The sequence below is a fragment of the Poromitra crassiceps genome (genome assembly GCF_964638095.1).
Source record: "Poromitra crassiceps genome assembly, chromosome: 2".
Lineage (NCBI taxonomy): Eukaryota > Metazoa > Chordata > Actinopteri > Beryciformes > Melamphaidae > Poromitra > Poromitra crassiceps.
Window position 1 is genome coordinate 43,452,962 of NC_139624.1, and position 20,000 is coordinate 43,472,961.

At 44.1% G+C, this 20,000-nt stretch overlaps 1 protein-coding gene across 1 annotated transcript in view; it reads right to left on the bottom strand.

Annotated features, from left to right (window-relative positions):
* cacna1c (calcium channel, voltage-dependent, L type, alpha 1C subunit) overlaps positions 1 to 20,000 on the bottom strand; it is a gene marked incomplete at both ends in the record, with an annotated part of 493,392 nt that overhangs the window by 25,661 nt on the left and 447,731 nt on the right. Inside the window, 6 exons of the mRNA XM_083660058.1 lie at positions 1,273 to 1,369; positions 11,800 to 11,927; positions 12,344 to 12,524; positions 14,271 to 14,362; positions 14,749 to 14,814; positions 16,706 to 16,843. Coding sequence (XP_083516184.1) covers positions 1,273 to 1,369; positions 11,800 to 11,927; positions 12,344 to 12,524; positions 14,271 to 14,362; positions 14,749 to 14,814; positions 16,706 to 16,843 — 702 coding nt within the window. The remainder of the gene's footprint in view (positions 1 to 1,272; positions 1,370 to 11,799; positions 11,928 to 12,343; positions 12,525 to 14,270; positions 14,363 to 14,748; positions 14,815 to 16,705; positions 16,844 to 20,000) is intronic.

Genomic DNA, 20,000 nt, shown 5'->3' on the forward strand with positions numbered 1-20,000 from the left:
TCTGTTGGTGTAATAGCACTAGTTGTTACTATGTGTATTTCTGTTAGTGTAATAGCACTAGTTGTTACTATGTGTCTTTCTGTTGGTGTAATAGCACTAGTTGTTACTATGTGTCTTTCTGTTAGTGTAATAGCACTAGTTGTTACAATGTGTATTTCTGTTAGTGTAATAGCACTAGTTGTTACTATGTGTCTTTCTGTTGGTGTAATAGCACTAGTTGTTACTATGTGTCTTTCTGTTAGTGTAATAGCACTAGTTGTTACTATGTGTCTTTCTGTTAGTGTAATAGCACTAGTTGTTACTATGTGTCTTTCTGTTGGTGTAATAGCACTAGTTGTTACTATGTGTCTTTCTGTTGGTGTAATGGCACTAGTTGTTACTATGTGTCTTTCTGTTGGTGTAATAGCACTAGTTGTTACTATGTGTCTTTCTGTTGGTGTAATAGCACTAGTTGTTACTATGTGTATTTCTGTTAGTGTAATAGCACTAGTTGTTACTATGTGTCTTTCTGTTGGTGTAATAGCACTAGTTGTTACTATGTGTCTTTCTGTTGGTGTAATAGCACTAGTTGTTACTATGTGTCTTTCTGTTGGTGTAATAGCACTAGTTGTTACTATGTGTCTTTCTGTTGGTGTAATAGCACTAGTTGTTACTATGTGTCTTTCTGTTGGTGTAATAGCACTCGTTGTTACTATGTGTCTTTCTGTTGGTGTAACAGTTGTTCCAGCTAGCAAACACTTTGCTGAAAATGAGGCAACAGAACCACAGTATGATCACAAATGACTGATTGAAGACTAACAGGGAACAACAGGGGAAGGAATTACTGTCAAAGCTTAAATAAGTACACATTTGTCTCTCTCCACAGATCTGTTGTCTGTGTACCACTGGAGTCAGTATGTCAGTATGCACTTGGCAAATCAACTCTGATTCTGGTTCTGGGAGATAGTGAAAAAGAAAAAGAAAGAAAAAAGAGCACTGGAATACATTCTGAATACTTGAAAAACATAAGCAGTGCCTATTGCCACTGGGTCTGTCTGAGTGTCTGACAACATTATTCAAGTGCACCTCAGCAATTCAAGCCTTTTTGAAATCCTAATGTGTTTTTCCCACTTGGCAGAGAACACTGCAGACAATGGTTGTGTGTGTGTGTGTGTGTGTGTGTGTGTGTGTGTGTGTGTGTGTGTGTGTGTGTGTGTGTGTGTGTGTGTGTGTGTGTGTGTGTGTGTGTGTGTGTGTGTGTGTGTGTGTGTGTGTGTGTGTGTGTGTGTGTACCTTGCAGGCCACCCTGTGTGGACAGAGCTTTCCAAAGCCGAGAGGGGGTTGGATTCTCCGTAGCAGAGTCACCACATCCAGGTGCTTTATCCTCCCCCTGGAAACAACACAGAGATTACACTTATTCTCAATCCAACCACTGGAGAGGAAAGAGGGACTGTACTGATGACATTCTGTGTCATTCTTTGCAAACTTAAGCCCAAACTGCCAACTCAGAAATACAAGTGGTGAATTGTGGCTTTTGCGATGTGTGAATTCCTACAACACAATCCACATGCATCCCCTTTATCAGCCATTTTTGAATGCCAACAGCTTCAGCAAAACCAGTACAGTACATTTAGCTAAGTTTGCTACCTAGGATTAGCCTGATAACAGACTGAATCGCCTTCAATCATGAGAGACCGGTCGGTAAGGTTTAACAAGAGACTTTATTTAGCAAGTGGCGTGCATGGCAAGTACTTTGGCGTATGACTCCATTGCAAGATGGCGCTCCTCTTTAGGCGAGAGGGCGGCATCTATTTTTTTGTAATGTAATGTAATTTTTTATTCAGTCATTATAAATAACAAAATCACAGTATAAACAAAGTCAAAACAACCAGAGACTGAACAGGCTCAGGCAGAAGCAAAATGCTTATATTATGCCTGACCTAATTTCTACTCAATTAAGCTCTCCTCCCAAATAAAAGAAAAACAATAACAGAAAAGTAATTTGCAACAGTCAATGTTTACAACACAGAAAAGAAAAAAATTAAACAGCATCAGAAAATTTATTCACACTTTATAACACTCAAAAATAGCTTCAGAAACAATTTTTTTGAAAACCAAAAGCGAATTACACATCTTCAAATTTATAGGTGCATCATTCCAAACTTTCACCCCAACAGTGGAAACACATCTCCTTTTAATCTCTTTTTTTAGCTTTTTGCACATTAAACTTGCACACACCTCTTAGATCGTACTTGCTGTCCCGTATTGAAAATAACTTTTGCACAGAGAATGGGAGTGACTTTGATTTTGCTTTAAACATTATTTGCATTATCTTATAATAGAACAAGTCGTTAAATTTCAAGACACGGGAATTTAGAAACAGTGGATTTGTGTGAGCATAGTAATCCTTTTTATTAATGATACGTATGGCTCGTTTTTGTAGAACAACTATTGAATTTATAGTTGTTTTAAAGGTTGATCCCCAGAGTTCTACACAATAAGACATGTAAGGGAAAATGAGTGAACAATAAATGATATGCAAGGCCTTATAATTCAATACATCTCTAAATTTATACAGGATTGCTAGTGACTTTGACATTTTCCCTTTGATATAATCGACATGTTGTTTCCATGACAGTTTATGATCAATCACAACCCCAAAGAATTTGGTCTTGGGCTAGAGAGAATCCCCCAAAAGGAAGATCTAATTTCCAGAAGTTAATTGGCCCTTAACTTGGCATCTTACAGCGACTCCAACAGCTTCCCAACTTGGCCTGGCCTTCAGCCTTGGTGACTTAGTGACTTACAGTATGCCGTCTTACGGCGTCTTACGGCGACTCACGGCTGGCGCTTCCCGACGTGGCCTAGCCTTCGCCTTGGTGACTTAGTGACTTAACTTGGCGCTTCCGGACTTGGGTGACTTAGGGGTTTATACGGTGACTTAGTGACTTACGGCGTCTTACAGCAACTCACGGCTGGCGCTTCCCAACTTGGCCTGGGTGACTTAGTGACTTAACTTGACGCTTCCGGACTTGGATGACTTAGGGGTTTGTACGGTGAACCGAATTGAACGATGAGGAGTCCGGAATCCGAATCCGGATCCGGATCTCCCCCCCAAAAGATACGGTGGGGCTGACTTAGGGGTTTATACAGTGGAGATGACTTGGGGGTTTATACGATGGAGATGACTTAGGGTTTATATGGGCGTTGATGATAGAAGTCATTGCACTTTCCCTCTGATGGTTGAAAGCTTATTATGATGTCCATTAATTTAGCCTACTAATATCAAAGTTGTTTCAGCATAGAGATCCTATGACCTGAGTTGATTTGCCATTTAAGGAGCAGCAGCTTTCGTTTATTTGTGTGAACGACTTTATGGAGCATCATCTCGAAGAAAAAATAACTCTCACAACGACGCGCAACATAGCAAAGGATTTGGTTGTCGGATGTAGGCTACAGGTAGCCTCTTACCTCTGCCCCTCAGTTAACATGTAGGCTACAGGTAGCCTCTTACCTCTGCCCCTCAGTTAACATGTAGGCTACAGGTAGCCTCTTACCTCTGCCCCTCAGTTAACATGTAGGCTACAGGTAGCCTCTTACCTCTGCCCCTCAGTTAACATGTAGGCTACAGGTAGCCTCTTACCTCTGCCCCTCAGTTAACATGTAGGCTACAGGTAGCCTCTTACCTCTGCCCCTCAGTTAACATGTAGGCTACAGGTAGCCTCTTACCTCTGCCCCTCAGTTAACATGTAGGCTACAGGTAGCCTCTTACCTCTGCCCCTCAGTTAACATGTAGGCTACAGGTAGCCTCTTACCTCTGCCCCTCAGTTAACATGTAGGCTACAGGTAGCCTCTTACCTCTGCCCCTCAGTTAACATGTAGGCTACAGGTAGCCTCTTACCTCTGCCCCTCAGTTAACAGTAGGCTACAGCAAACATTCCCATGATGAGAAGTAGGCTCCGTTCTGAATGCGAGTTGGATGCCCGCGTGTCAACCGGCTGCAGTCGCTTTTAATAACCTTGTTGTCGTTGTCAATAGACCCTCTTCAGAAAATAGGCTATACTTTTAAAAGTTTGACTGGCTGCACGTTTCGTCTCTGGCTTGCCGCGGGTAGGGAACTGGTTCTTAACTCATTGAGTGCCAATGACGACAATCGTCGTCAATTCGAATACTAACGTAGAGTGCCAATGACGACGATTGTCGTCAATTGCGTTTTTTGACGGTGGGACGTGGATCAAAGCCAGATCCATCTCCTGTGAAAGTATGGTGGATGTTGAATGTGTAAAAGCTATTTTAGGGACCCATTAGGTGGCGACAGTGCTCTCCAGATTAGAGAAAGGCGAGGAAAAAAGAGAGAAGAAGTCATGGGGAAACGGAAATCGCATCGGTATGCATCGATATGCATGAAGCATAACGTTAGCTGTGCCTGCAGCAGCCAATCTGCTGCCACAATTGAGCCCCTCCGTGTCCGCTGCGATAGCCCATCCACATGATTAGTTGTGGAGTTGTTATTATTCTCAACTGGAAGCGATGGGAGCCGGTAACAAATACACGCGGAACGCTGTAAAAAAGCTGGATGTAGCGCACTTTTCAGTGCAGAGCAAACTCAGCAGAGAGCCACCAGAGACACACCCACGGAGGAGGGGTTTGCAGTTGAGGGGGGGGTGGCACGCAGGGCAGCATACAACACCGACCCAGACAGACCCAGACAGCAGGACAGGATTGGCAACACAAGCTAGAATATCTGATGCCCACCAGCAGTAAATCAAGACCAGCAAGAAGCTGCAACCAGCAGCGCACGCAGGGGCCAGCGCTGCTGGTTGCAGCTAAAAAATATTATTTTGTCAAACAAAATTCCTTTGTTTTCACTGTTTTATTGAAGGAAATTATTTTTGAGGTGTCACATCAGAAAATATTAGCTTCAGAGTCAGTGAATGTGCTTGAAATGCTTCATTTCACAAAAGGCTAATTATCTCAGCTTCTAATTTGAAACGTCTCTTTTTGCTCAAAACAACCTATCTTCTCCGGCTCATAACTAAAGAACGGAAAATGATATCAATAAACTTTTTTTTGCTGATGATAGAAGAGAGTCTCATCGTTCTTTGGGCGTGTTCGGTGTTTACATAGTAATATCACACAATATTCTGTGGGCCTCGAGAAATCACTGAAAACGCTCTGAAACTCTGGCACTGGGAGCGTCCGTTCTCCAAAAGTGGCTGGCACTCAATGAGTTCATGTAGATTTATTTTTTTATTTTTTTAAGTTATTTAATTTCACATTATTGGATGCAAGAGACATTTAATGTAGGCTCGCCGGAACCTTTCTTTACTTATAGGCTGGAATACAACCTGTTCGGTTCGCAGCGATTGTGAAGAGTTCATTCACTGTCATAAATAAATTTGCTGCTTGTTTTTGTGTTTCTTTTTTTGAAATTCTCTTTTTATTATATAATTATCAGGTCCATTATGCATTTCACACATTTTCATCATTGTATCCATCTTTTCATCATACACAACCATATACAACCATCCTACCCAATCATTCCGATGTCAATTCCAATAATGATGTTGTCTTTCTTAAACTTATGTACTGTTACTGACCATTAATCCCCAATTTCCTATCCTATGTCAATAACTTACATCCATAATCCACACTTTTATAGTGCTCGAACCCGAGCAATGGGGTGTGCCTTCATACTACTCTAACCCCTTATCTTATGGGGAGATGAAATAAAACAAACCAGCAAACAGACAGAAAAAAAGAAAAAACAAACACTATTACAGTTTACACAAATGATGGTCTAATATTTATGATGTACATTATCCAGCTTTCCCATCTTTTCAGGAACTTGTCCTGTTGCAGTCTAATTGAAAAAGTAATTCTCTCCATTTTATATATTTCGTAAATTATATCAATCCATTCATCTACTGTTGGTCTGTCCGGTCTTAGCCACCTTCTTGTAATTGCTTTCCTGCCCGCTGCACTCAGAATCCTGAATAAGTACCCATCCGGAGAAGAAGCATTTTCTGATGATAGGGCACCCAAGTACATCGTTTCCATTTTAAATGGAATTCCCCCATGAAACACCTTTTCCATCACCCCATGTATCTCCTCCCAGAATCTGACTAATACCGGACAAGACCAAAATACATGATAATGGTTGGCTTCTGATGACCCACACTGTCTCCAGCACATGGAAGAGTTGGTATAATGTCTTGACTGTACCGGTGTAATAAAGAATCTCATAAGGCCCTTCCAACAGAATTCTCTCCATGAGGCTGAACTTGAAGTCCTCCACTGCAACACACACAAATTCTCCCACTCTTCATCAGTTATATATATGTCTCCATCCCTTTCCCATTTATGTCTTACATACCCTGTCCCTTCCTTTGTTTGTTGCAGGCCCCCGTAGAGTCTTGAGATGGTTTTTTGACTCGAGCAAGAGACGTATGCCTCTGTAAAAACTTGTAAAAAAATATTGTCCTTTAATTTTTCTTTATTTTCCCTCAGTAGCTGTTCTATATGATGCCGAATTTGGAAAAACCTAAAAATGTTTTTGTGTTTCATTGCTGTTTAACAGGCCTGAAAATTCACACCCGAACCGAGGCGATATTAATAAATTGATGGGCAGTGTGTGGCTTGCTTCCTTTGCACTCAAAAGGAATTCTGGAAGGTTTCCTTTCCACAGGCCCTTGCGCGTCCGCGGCTGGCCTCGCCTCCTTTTCGGTGCTCCCTTGGCCTTCGTAGTGACGCGCCTCCTGACTCTGGGCCCTTCTTCAGTCTCCTCGTGACGATCTGAGACGCGGCCTGGGCCGTTGCCCTCGGGTCTGACGGCTGAGTAGAGAGCCTCTCAGCCGCAGAAGCGAACGAATGCCAAAATCTCCGAGCAGCAACAGAGTAGGCTATCATCGTCAAAATCCTCGTCTCCGTCCAGGAAATGATCTATTTCCCCCTGCCCGAATCTGCCATTCTGCTCATTTCCCAATCCCGACGTGCTGAGAGTGAAAGTCAATGCTGAGTGAACCCACGGATTAAAATAGCGATTTAAGGACAGGATCGAAGCAGCAAACGATAGGAGAATGGGAGAATATAATGGTGAAATGACGGCTTCAGAGGATGGTTTCAGGGGGAATGAACAGCCGCGATGCCGGCTGCTGCCCAGAGTGGGGGGTGACGTAGAATCCTTGCTATTGTTGCGGGCTGGATTTGTGTGCTACTGTATTTGTCTATAGCTGCTTTCACACATGTCTGGAATTCAGGAGTTATCTAGAGGCTATCCGGCTGGCTGGCATGTGTGAATGTCTGCATGCGGCTCATGCGCGCTCCCGCGGAGCCTCGTCCTAGCCGGAGGGAACTCTTGGGCTCAGGGTACACGCAGGGGCGGAGTGGTCCCCCTCCCCTCTAGAGTCTGGCGAGGAGCCAATCCCCAATGAGTGGGGACTGTCCTGTGCATGTGGGTTACCTGTGGGGTTTGACATGTCTGTGGGGATTTACGGGGTTCTGTGAAGGCAGCGTACAGCCAGTGGGTGGGGTGAGAGAGAGGGGCTCACCTGTTATTGGCTGGGGGGAGGGGAGCTGTGGGCGAGAGGGGAACAGCTCGGGGAGTTGGAGCGTGGGCCTGGGGGAGACGGCTGTGGGGTGAAGAGCTAAGAAGCTAAGAGAGAGAGCTAGCGAGGTTTGTGGGTCTGTTTGTAGGGGTTGTTGTTGCGTGGGCACGGCCACCAGTGCTCTGTCGCAACACGTTCTCACTCCAACCACGTAGCATATTGACGCTTTGTCCCGTCCCTTATGCGCCACTTGTTACTAACATGGTACCCTTGAGCGACCCATGAAACGACTTGGGCTTTCCGACTAAACTCTATGCAAACCCATAGAAGTCAACTTTGACGCTTATGGCAACTGCGCCCCCATCATCCTAACTGCTCGCCCATTAGTCAACTGCTCGCCCATTAGCGTCTGGGGGGAGGTTAGGTTTAGGCGTGGGAGGTGGGAGAGGTTAGGTTTAGGGTCTGGGGGAGGTTAGGTTTAGGCATGGGGTGGGAGAGGTTAGGGTTAGGGTTAGGGTCTGGGAGAGGTTAGGTTTAGGCATGGGGTGGGAGAGGTTAGGGTTAGGGCAGGGCCGCTGCTGGCCATTTGGGTGCCCTAAGCGTAATTGTTTTGTGGTGCCCCCCCCCCCCCCCCCCCCGCAAAACTTTCAATAACTGTCAAACGAAAGACTGCAAAATCATTAATTATGAACGATACTAGTGTATCTCACATTACATTACATGTGGCAAACAAACAATTGTTAGAATTACTGTACATGTCAGCAAACAAGCGATTGTTAAACTGTACATGCAAGCAGGGGCGGACTGGGATCATAATTCAGGCCAGGCATTAGATACCAAGCAGGCCAGGCCAATACGGGCTGACGTGTGCCGGCGTCCGAAGGGCGGCGGCGAATTTTTTGGGCTGTTTGAAGCCCAATTTGGGCCATTTGAAGCCAGATTTGGGCTGTTTGAAGCCAGATTTGGGCCGTTTGAAGCCCGATTTGGGTCGTTTGAAGCCAGATTTGGGCCAGTTGAAGCCAGATTTGGGCCGGTTGAAGCCAGATTTGGGCCGTTTGAAGCCCAATTTGGGCCGTTTGAAGCCCAGTTTGGGCCGACTCCAATTTTACAATGAGATGCACCCACTTTAACCCTGAATAAAGTAATAAAACCACTAGTAAACCAGTAGGCAGCGCCTGGCCTGCTGTTCAGTGAGTGGCCGGACTGAGGGCACCAAAAAAAAAAAAAAAAAAAAAAAAAAAATTTTTTTTTTTGGTGCCCTCAATCACATGATGCCCTACGCAGTCTGCGTACTCTGCGTAATGGGGTGCGGCGGGCCTGGGTTAGGGTCTGGGAGAGGTTAGCTCCTCCAGACGTTAACACATTGAGTGCCAAGGACGTCTGTGGACGTCCTAAAAAAAAGTAACGAGGAGTGCCAAGGACGTCTGTGGACGTCCTAAAATCATAATTCATATTATTCCATAATTCTGCTGTTTAAGGTCGTACCCAGCCAGTGAGCATGAATCCCTTCAAGGGATCACACGGCGCCACCTTAAAACTCTACACGGGAGCTGCGCCACCCACCTCAGATCCTTTACTTTGTGCAGGAGAAAACGGAGAAAGCCGTGATCAGAGAGACACCGACGCATGCTGCAGCCAGAGCCACACAGATTGCTCTGTCCGCAGCCGACAGTTGGCTGCGATCCGAGCCCACAACTGAGCTCCTCCGCCTCTGTCTATCCGCCTGCACACAGCCCCTCCACATGACCACCCGCCAGAAAGGCAGCACCCGAAGCCGAACGGCCAAACCTTCTCCCTCAGTCCCGCCTGCCATTTCCTTGTTGCGCTGAAATCCGCCCGGGGCAAAAACTGAGGCTGCGAAGACAGACTGTGTGCGTGTGGGGAGGAGCCCGCATCTCAGGGGTGGAGAGGGGGGGGGGGGGGGGGCACGCAGGCTGCACAGAACCACACCATGTCACTACATCAGAAAACACCAGCCAGAGTCAGTGAATGCGCTTGAAATTAGAGTGCAAAAAGTATTCATAAAAGTGACTTTATCTTGAAAAGTAAAAAAAGACAGCAGAAAACCCTTGAAAGTGCTCTTCTTTCAGAGGCTGTCATTTCATAATGGAACTGTCTAGAAACAAAATTTCTTCTTTGAAAGAAGTAGGAGTGTCCAATGTTTCATTAGAGTCCAACCCTGTTCATATAGCCCTAATAGAAAAAATTCTATAGCTGTTTTCAACTGAATGGAAGTGAATCTGGCACAGGCTCCAGACAATTTTACTGAAGCGCTGTGGCACTCATAATGGGGGAGCAGTTAGGCTAACGGGGGAGCAGTTAGGCTAATGGGGGAGCAGTTGCCATAAGCGTCAAAGATTACTTCCATGGGTTTGCATTGAGTTTAGTCGGAAAGCCCAAGTCGTTTCATGTGTCGCTCAAGGGTACCATGTTAGTAACAAGCGACACACAAGGGACGGGACAAAGCGTCAATATGCTACGCGCTCGGAGTGAGAACGGGTTGTCTGTCGGGTGTTAATAAAGAGCCTAATTAAGAAGAAAGCCTCCGTGTAATTCCTGACCCGTTACACTATATATACTAGGGAGGACTGACGTCATGTCTGACGTCATGGACTGATCAGGTAATACAGATATGACGACCTCTCTCTCAGCTTGAAATTTGGTATGAAACCTCACAACTTGTTACACTCATTTCCATCTTCTAGTTTGAGATTGTCCTCTGTTTAAGTGGGGAATCCCCCCACGGCCGGGAATTGCATTTTCCAATCACTAGAGATCGTATCGTATCGGCCTGAATCGAACGTTAGTTAATCCAGTCGGGAGAACGCAAAAACAAAAAACATCTCCCCTTTGAATAAATGCCTTCAAAGCAGAGTGCCGTTCAGATTTCAAAGTAAGTGGTACTTTTAATCCATTTAAAGTCGATCTGAAGAAAAAAAAGGCTCTTTTTCTATTTTAGATCACATCCCTGGGTATTCAGTGCACCTATTTAATAATGTATGCAAACACACACACACACACACACACACACACACACACATTTCTTTAGTTTTTCACACTTTTTCACATTAAAAGTTAATCTTTCAGGATTTCATTCATAACTGTAATCTACACTATGCTGACGTCAGTCAGTACTATCAAATTTCTACACCATTTCAACCAATCATATCATGTCCAAAGTACTCACCAATAGTGAGCACACTCGATCCCAACGTTCAAGGCCAAAATAAATCATAAGTAAAAAAGGAAGCAGGCCAGCACTCTAAATGTCCTTTCAATATTTAATGAGCTTCTGGGACAGACAACAGCACAACGGACGCGTTTCAGCACGAAGCCTTCATCAGCATTGACAACTAGAGTGCAGGGGCCGGTTGGCCAATAAGTATGTAACATATCAAATAAAACAAACGGTAATGTCTTCATTTAATGTAGAATGCAAAGACATGTAACTGGCTCGTTAACTTGCATCCCATGAATAACGTTAACGTAACTGGCTCTTACCCTCGTACATTTCATGGCGGACAGCAGCATTCTCTGCCTCGGCTTTGAAACTGCAGTCTGCCAAGAGGCAGACACCCAGTCCTCTGCCCTGGGGGCTCGCACAGTGAGCCAGCCAGTGACTACACACTCCACAGCGCTGTATTTACATTATATTGTGTTTGTACATGGACTGTTATTGAAACGTGATCGGTAGGTTTCAGATTTGTCCGGTAAAATACATTATTTTGCGGTGCAGACTGTGGAGCAGTGCGGGCTTGTTCTGCCCCAAAGTCCGGTGGGATCCATCGATTTCACCGAGTGGGATTCACAGAATTCAAGCGCCAGGATTGGCCAATGTCAACTCCAGTCCCCAGAACCATCAAATCAAATCATCCACACTCTATGACCCACCTCTCGACCCTGTTCCAGTCAAAGCAATGTTTGTTTTCACTCTGATACGTCATCACAGATCCTGAGATGTCATTTCACGCCGTCTTTACAACAGCCTCGACAGTAGAGGTGGGAGGGGAATAGATACAGCATAGTAACACGATATTTTGTGTAGCAATATATCGTATCGCATGGAAGCCATGTGTCGCAATATTTTATTATATAAATTGTCATTTATGACAGTGTTGGTCAGTCTGTCTACTTGACAATTTTACTGCAATTACATTTATTGAAGTGAGATGAGCTAGACTGGAAACTTTATCTTAGACTCGGGCACTTAAATGCTATCCTTTCATATCTATGAGTCAGTCATGTGGCACATCGTCAGTTTGCGAGGATTTACTTGGCTTCTGGGTCGTATTCAGCCCAGATCCTCTTGAACTCATCGAGATGATGCGGCCCCAGGATCGACCAATCACGCGTCAGGTAGTCAAAGTTGTCCATGATGACGGCCACAAACAGGTTGATGATCTGAGGAGAATCAGTGTTGGGAAGGTCAATTTCAAAATGTCATCTGTTATAGATTACCTGCTTCACAATTTACCAACCAATAATATGTGCTGAATTACTCAAACTCAGAAATGCAATGTGATTTGTTTCAGTGATTTTTATGTCTTTGCTTTGATTGATCTAAAATCGATTAAATATATTTATTCCAATTTACTGACTATAACCACTACTTACGATGTGCATTAAAAAAATAACAATTATCAAGGTCCATTAACTCCTTTTACAGTAAACTGTTTGATACCTTTTCCACCCCCCCCCCCCAAGAAAGTGTCTGCAGTATCATTTTTTTTTTTTTTATTATAATTAATTGTCTTTCTCTCTCTCCCTCCCTCCCTCTCCCTCTCTCTCTCCAAATGTCTATCTGTCTCTCCACTCACCAGAAAGGCACAGAGCATGTAGAAGCTGACAAAGTAAATGATTGCGAACTGGCTGCCACAGTCCTCGATGGAGGAGCTGATGGAGCTGATGGAGCTGTTCTCATTGGTTGATCCTTTCTCACACGGCCGCATGGGTGCGCACGCCAGCATGATCTCCTGCCACGCCTCACCTGTTGCACACCTGATAGACAGACATGTGTGCACGTACACACAAGTACACACACACACACACACACACACACACACACACACAAATACGCACATACGTCGACATACATATGCATGCAAAGACACACATATTGAGATGCACAAAAGACATGTATAGAGGCACACATACACACAGAGATGTGTACAACAAAACACCATGGAGTCACGTGTGCATGTGTGCATACACACACACACACACACACACACACACACACACACACACACACACACACACACAGACGCATGGATGTGTGCACGTATGCACAGACGCATAGTGACACAAATGCATGTGTAGCCCCACACATAAGCAGACACATGAAGACAAATATACATACAGAAACACATGCACGTGCACACGCACGCACGCACACGCACACACACACACACACACACACACACACACACACACACGCAGGCGTTAGAGTATGAACATCCTACAGAGCAACAAAAAGCAGGGATTGGAGTGTCATTAGAGTCCGGGTTCAGCATGGGAACTAAGCGGATTTCATTCTCCATTCATTTTTCCATACACATTTTGAAACATCCTGATAAAAAGTTTGACTTGGTCAAACCAAACCACACTGAAATTGAAATGTCTATGGGAAAATGAATGGGGAATGAAATCCCTTAGGTACCATGCCGAACCCGGAAGGAGACGTGACTTAGGTAATCACATAGCAACAGCAAAAACAATGTGACTTCATATCTGATTTTGTGATACTGAGTAGATTAAAGCCTGGTCTGACCTATAGTCATCTTCCATTCTGAATACTTCCATACGATTGAGCATGCTGCCCTGCGGGTGCTGTTTTGCCTTGTGGTCAAACAACAGTACATTGCTGGATGTATTTGTATTGTCTTACAATTGCTGAGATTGAGGGCATGTTCGTCTAAGTGAATTGTGTTAAGTATGGAGTATCCAAGTGTGCTGGTTCTCTGAATGGAAGCCTGGAGTTTTATATTCTATGAAGGGGTCAGCTCATAGAAATAGAAGGGATAGAAACAACTTTCTGTGGTTTTATATGGGAATCTTCTTTGCAGGTACAATAAGATGATCTCCTTAGAATTGTGATCATCATAATTGTTAGGGAAATGTGTGGAGCCCATTCTGATGCCCATTCTATCCTTTCAGTTTCTGTAGATGTGTTTTTGTCCCCTGCATGGAATCTTACCATCATCAAAACCACACAGGACAGAGAGGGTTCTGGGACTGGATCCAGGCAATTAAAAAAGAATAATGTTTTGTCAGTGGAGTCCCACAACTGTGCAGAAGGTCTCCTCCTCAATTGGACCAGAGTATTTGGCAGTACATTTGTGTAAAATAAGTGTAAAACCTCAACGTCTTTGACAAATAACAACAACTAACGAGTACTTTACAGAGGTGTAGACAAACAGGCTGGCTGAGGCTAAAGGAGAAATCCTGAGTAACTGCTGATTGTGTGTCAGATCTTCTGGATGCTGACCAGCTTATTATGGTGATGTTATGGAGCGCATTGCTAAATATTTACAACCAGTGGCAGCAACATGGTGGCCATAGCACAAACTGGCAAAACACTTTCATCATTGACTCTGCAGTAACTATTAGCTGTAAATCAGTTAACAGAGATTGCTGAAAATCATCAACAGCCATCCTCACATTTAGTTTATCAACTGCTGACATAAGGAAAGGGGGAAAGGCACGAAATATTTTGGGGATGACGAGTGCAGTGCCCTTCCTCACCTGAAGAGCAGCAGCACGGCCTGAGGAAACGTCTGGAAGTTGTTGTTCCTGTTGATCTGCGTGTGGTCCTGCAGCGCTATCTTACCAAACATCTGCACAGGAGGGGAGGAAGTGGTCACAGCACACAGGATATGAGGTCAGCATTGACCTCTCTGGGCCAGTCAGAGTCAGAGGCCGGATGTCCCCAACCAATCAAAACAAAGTGTCTTCCACTCATCATCAGTGATACCAACCATACAACAGCTAGAGGGAGAGAGACAGAGCAACACAGAGAGAGAGGAAGAAGAGAGACAGAAAAATACTGGGACAAAGAGATAGCACAAAGTAGAGGAGGGAGAAAAATGTCGAAGACCGAACAGGAACTCTGGATGACAAGACTCCAGTACAGACACAGGATGGAGGCCGGCTGGAGAAGAGAGGGGGGAGAGAAAAACAAACACAGAGGGAGGGAGGGAGAAGAGGGGGGAGGGCAGCTTACCTGCATCCCAATGACAGCGTATATGAAGAATAGCATCACTATAAGCAGAGCTACGTAGGGCAGAGCCTGAAGGGGAGAGAGGCACATCAGTAACAAGTCAACCATCACCCTGCACTAAGGTTACACTCAATTCACTTTCATTCAGATCCAACATTTACAGAGTTATTCTAAAGGATTGAATCGTTGAACAAGTTTGATAAAGGTTTAGTCCTGCAAATTCGGAAAGTTTTTGTGTTTTGCTAACATTTAACATACTCCGTCTTGCTGGAACTGTATGAAGTGAAAGTGAACTGATCTGTAACCCTGTGCGGCACAACACCAAAAACAAACCCGAACCAATCATCTGACATTAGAGTGAAAAGGCTGTGTAAAATAGAAGCCGCTCTCTGAGGTTAGCCAGGAGAACCAGTCGTCACAGTCGCAGATAAACACTCAGACCCAAACATGCCTAGCAAAGTGATGTCTTCGTTTACTGTCAAAGAGCTGGGCCGTTGTGTAGAACTGGGCTCCTGGCTAACATTACTCCTGTGCCTGGCAGAGCAGGGCCAAGTCATGACAGTCTGAGTTGAACAGGTAGGATATAAGTTCAAATGTATGGTTTTAACTTGACAACATAAACATTCTAAATTGAACCCCAGATCACTTCCTGCTGCAGTGTTTGCTAATACAGTAGGACAGGACTGTCACGATCCATGAAAAACGTCTATAGGTCAAGATGAAAGAAAAAGTCAGAACAAAACAGAAGCAAAGATATGAAGAATTGTTATGCCCCACTGCTTAAAACTGGCTGTGGATGCAGTTAATGCATGTATGACCACTGCTGACTCTTGGATGGACTCATGTGTCATACCACTATGAGCATGGTAGCAGCTGTACCATTCTTGATATACGTAGCCAATTCCAATGACAGTGAACATGAAGTGGCCCATCTCAGCTAACACAGGAGAGAGAACAGATTATTTTATTCTCCCAAAACGTTCTATCAAATGATTTCCTTTTTTTTTTTGGTGGAGTGCTTTGTTCCATTGATCTGTGTCTTAACCCGCCTACAGGGAATGGTGAGCACTTAAGGGTTAGTAGTAGGCTGAGAGAGGGAGAGAAGAAGAAGAGGAGAGAGAAGAAGCAGAGAGAGAATGAAAGAAGAGAGGAGGAGTGGAGGGAAGAGGAGAGGAGAAATTGCTGATGAAGGAGTTTGAGTCCCTGCCTGTGACCCTACATCGCTCCCTAACACTGCAGCAAGTCTCCTAAACCCCCCCTCCGTCACCTCACACCATCCCTCCATTTTCTCTCCTTCGCCATCATTCTTAAAGTTCTGATTGGACAAGACAGTCAGATGTCCCTTCCCTCTGACTGTCTGTACCAATGGGAGAAGAGGAGGGAGGAGGCAAGGAAAGGAAGGACGGCTTGTGAGACTCCACCAGGCTGGATTTACACAAGAACAAGGAAATTAGATTGTGTTAACCCCCACGTGACTCAGATCTGATATATCTATCTAGAAGAAAACAAAACAAAAAACAACAACATTTATATTAATAAACATGGGGGGGAAACGCTTCCAATCGGTGTTAATTATTGACCTAATTACTTGGTCACAAAGTCATTTAATCAATTAATATGAAATATAATATGAAATCTTCAATGAACGCAAATGAGAAAATAAACTGTGAACTATCTGAATCAAGATGGAAACTCAGGAGCAAATTAATTTGGGATCACAAAATAAATTAACATTATATGGAAAGATTAGGCTGCATGGGGTTAAAAGGAAAACCCGGTTGATTTAAGTTAAGTTTTTAATTTAAGTTGAATCCAGTTTAATCTAGTTTAATAAAGCCCCCAAACAAAAGCTGCGATCTGGGCCACGTCGGACTTAAAGCTCCACTTTCCTCGGGCCACTTCCAACCCGTGTAAAGCCGACCCCCCTGCTCTAGCATGTTGTGTCCGGTTCTCCCCTCACTTGGAAGGATTTGATGAAGGTCCACAGCAGGGTCCGAATCCCTTCCCCGCGAGACAGCAGCTTCACCAGCCTCATCACGCGGAACAGCCGGAAGAAGGTGATGGAGATCCTGGCGTTCTCTTCAGAGTTCTGCAGTCCCTTTTGGTGGGGTTTGGTGTTTTTAAACAAAACACACAGGACGCATGGGGAGACATGCATATGGGTAGGGTGGACACACACACACACAAACACACACACACACACACACACACACACACACACACACACACACACACACAGAGGTACATGCACACACACACACACACACACACACACACGCACAGATGCAGACATCCACACATACAGTCACACACACACACACACACACACACACACACACAGATGCAGACATCCACACATACAGTCACACACACACGCGCACACACACACACAAGTACAGACGAACACAGAAGCGCACACACATGCACACAGATACACATATACACCGATGGGTGGATGTAAACACACACACACACACACACACACACACACACACACACACAAACTCGCAGATGTGCAAAGAAAAGCAGACGTACAAATAATAACAAACATACATCACATTCGTATGCATATTCCCACCCACACATAGGTGTGGATGTAAACAGGCATGACACACACACACATACACACGCATGCACACACATACATACATACAGGCACACACACACACACACACAGACACACACGGTTAATAAATAAAAAGTTGCGTCCTACAAAGTCCCATCAAAATCAACTGACATGAGAGATTTGGGAGAGAATCGGGCAATCACGCTCATATTAGCGGCTTCATGGAGAAATCACTTGGCAGCAAACAGATGGGCAACAGAAGCACATCATTACCTCTCTGAAGACACCTGCTTCAATCACTCTGCTCATATACAGTGGGTCAATACAACCATGCAATCTGAAGGCATTCAAACCATGGTGGCAGTTCCCATGAGAGACAGGGAGTCATACTTCGTGAAAAATACAACTACTGGTTGCTATGATAATTTGTGTAGTAATAAGAAAGCTACTTCTTATCTTTCTCCTATTTTTCAGCTAGCATCTTGGGTCTTCTTTACTGTGATTACAGGTATTCAAATCATGGCACTGCTGTTCCTCATACCTCGCCTTGATACCTTCATGCCCATTATCACAGTAAAGGCCCTCCTGGGTGTTTTTATATTCTGCAATGGGATTTTGGACAAACAGGCACTCTAAACATGCTTTAGCAGCCCTACAGTATATGTAGTTGTGTAATTCTGCACTAGTCTGGACTCAAATAATAATAATCATCATCATAATAATAGCCACAGATAGGTGGTGCTGGTGAGACTTCTATCCATGCGTGGACGTAATTGCCTTTAAAAAAGCACAGACAACAATTCACAACAGATACAGGAGCAAAATCCTTGCCCACAGAAAGATCCCCGTTTAGATAAATAATGCAGGGAAGCTAATTGTTTCTGTGTCACGGAGCACCTGGCCACCAGGAGGAACACTATAAAGGTGACAGAGCAAGCACCCCAGGGTGAACACACTGTGGGTGGCAGATCCTTCTGGTTAATATGAGTTTCTAGAAACAGTCTTCACGCCGGCAGTCCTTGTATTTGCAGAACTTGTTGCAGTGATCACACAGTGTTTTGCTTCACCCAGTAATCGATCATTCGGTGTGCATTGGAAATGTTTTTTCAAATGTGCCTTAGCAAGTACAAGCATGTGATGCAGCATAACGTTCTACCTTTCTATTGTCTCATCCATCTATCCACAGTAAACTCAATGATGAAATATTCAGCCATGTAGTTGAGTGCTTTCTAATACAGATTTATTTATTTATGCCGCTGGTCGTTCTCCAAAAAGGCTAAAAACAAAACAAAAAACAAACAAAGGCAAAAGCATTTGGCAAACAGCTTAAGGTATGACACAGTTTATAAATCACCTGAGGCTCCAGTGTATTAGCCGACTCACACACAGCTGAATCAGTGTTGGCACTATTTGAAAACCATTCAGGCATTCTACCAGCATCTAACTACACACTACCACACAAATACAATGCGAAAATAAACGACAAAATACAAACAGCATTTTTGCCGTAACAATTTAAATGTCAATCGTGCCATACCATACCATAACATAACAGTCTACACACTATACTAATTAAGTGTCCCAGAAACACAAAATCAATCTTTCTGCCCATGAATCTGTTTGTTGCCATATGTGTGTTTTTCCAGGAAGCCGTCACCTCTTATAATAATCCCACAGAGAACACAGTGTGCTCCGAAAAAGGATGTGTCATTCTCCACACTCTAAGTGTAGTTTGGGATAACAGATATGAAAAGTTACTTTTCAACAAAATAGGCTATATGTTAGAGATGTGCCAGCAGATATATTGCAAGAGTTCATGTCTAAAATGCTCTATATTAGAAGTTGGTGGGGGGTGGCATCATCCAGTTCATTTAATATCTCTAAGATGAAGGTGAGCCAGTTTGTAAAAGTGTTGTCAAAGAACTTAATTTATCCTTTGAAAAGTAGCCGATCATGATTTGTATTACTTTTGTTTAAATTTAGTTGTGTTGACAAACTTGACAAGTAACCCGGGACATGAGGTTGGGTACACTTTAAGGTGCCACCTGTGCGGACTGAGGCTGCGGACTCCTGGCGTGGCAAGGCTGTGCGTAATGACATATCCAAAAGGAATTTTACTCTGCACTGCGCTGCGCAGCACGGAGATTATGGTGCGCTCAAGCGCAGCGGGGTATTTAGCGCGTAGGTGCTTTTAAAAGCTCTTAGCGCAAAGTAATTGCGCCCTGCTGACGATAGGATAATGCCATCTATCCCCACATTTTTGCGCTGAAACGCCTGGTTTGGCATGTGGCAGGCCTATGTCCAGTACAATTATAACAGGCATGCGCTTGTGCACGCCCCCAATTTGCAGCGGCGTTAAACGAGCGCAAACGCTAAATTACCGGTTTTGCAAAGATAGGGCGCCTTATCTCAAACTGCTCCTGCTGCAACGTATAACATCATTATTGTCAAGTTCTTTTAGCTTTGCTCTCTTTGTGTTGTTCTGAAGTGTCTTTGAGGCATGTCTTTCTCTCGCCTTGTATTGTGATTGTTGCGATATGTTTTAAATTGTGTTTATGCTACTCGTTTTCCCGTTGAGTGTCATGCCTTCTGCAACCTCAAAGTTGCAGTAGGCCATGTTTGAAATGTTTGTCTTTGCATGTTACATACTGTACTCCTTTTGTATGTTACTTCTTGCTCTATTTGTTGT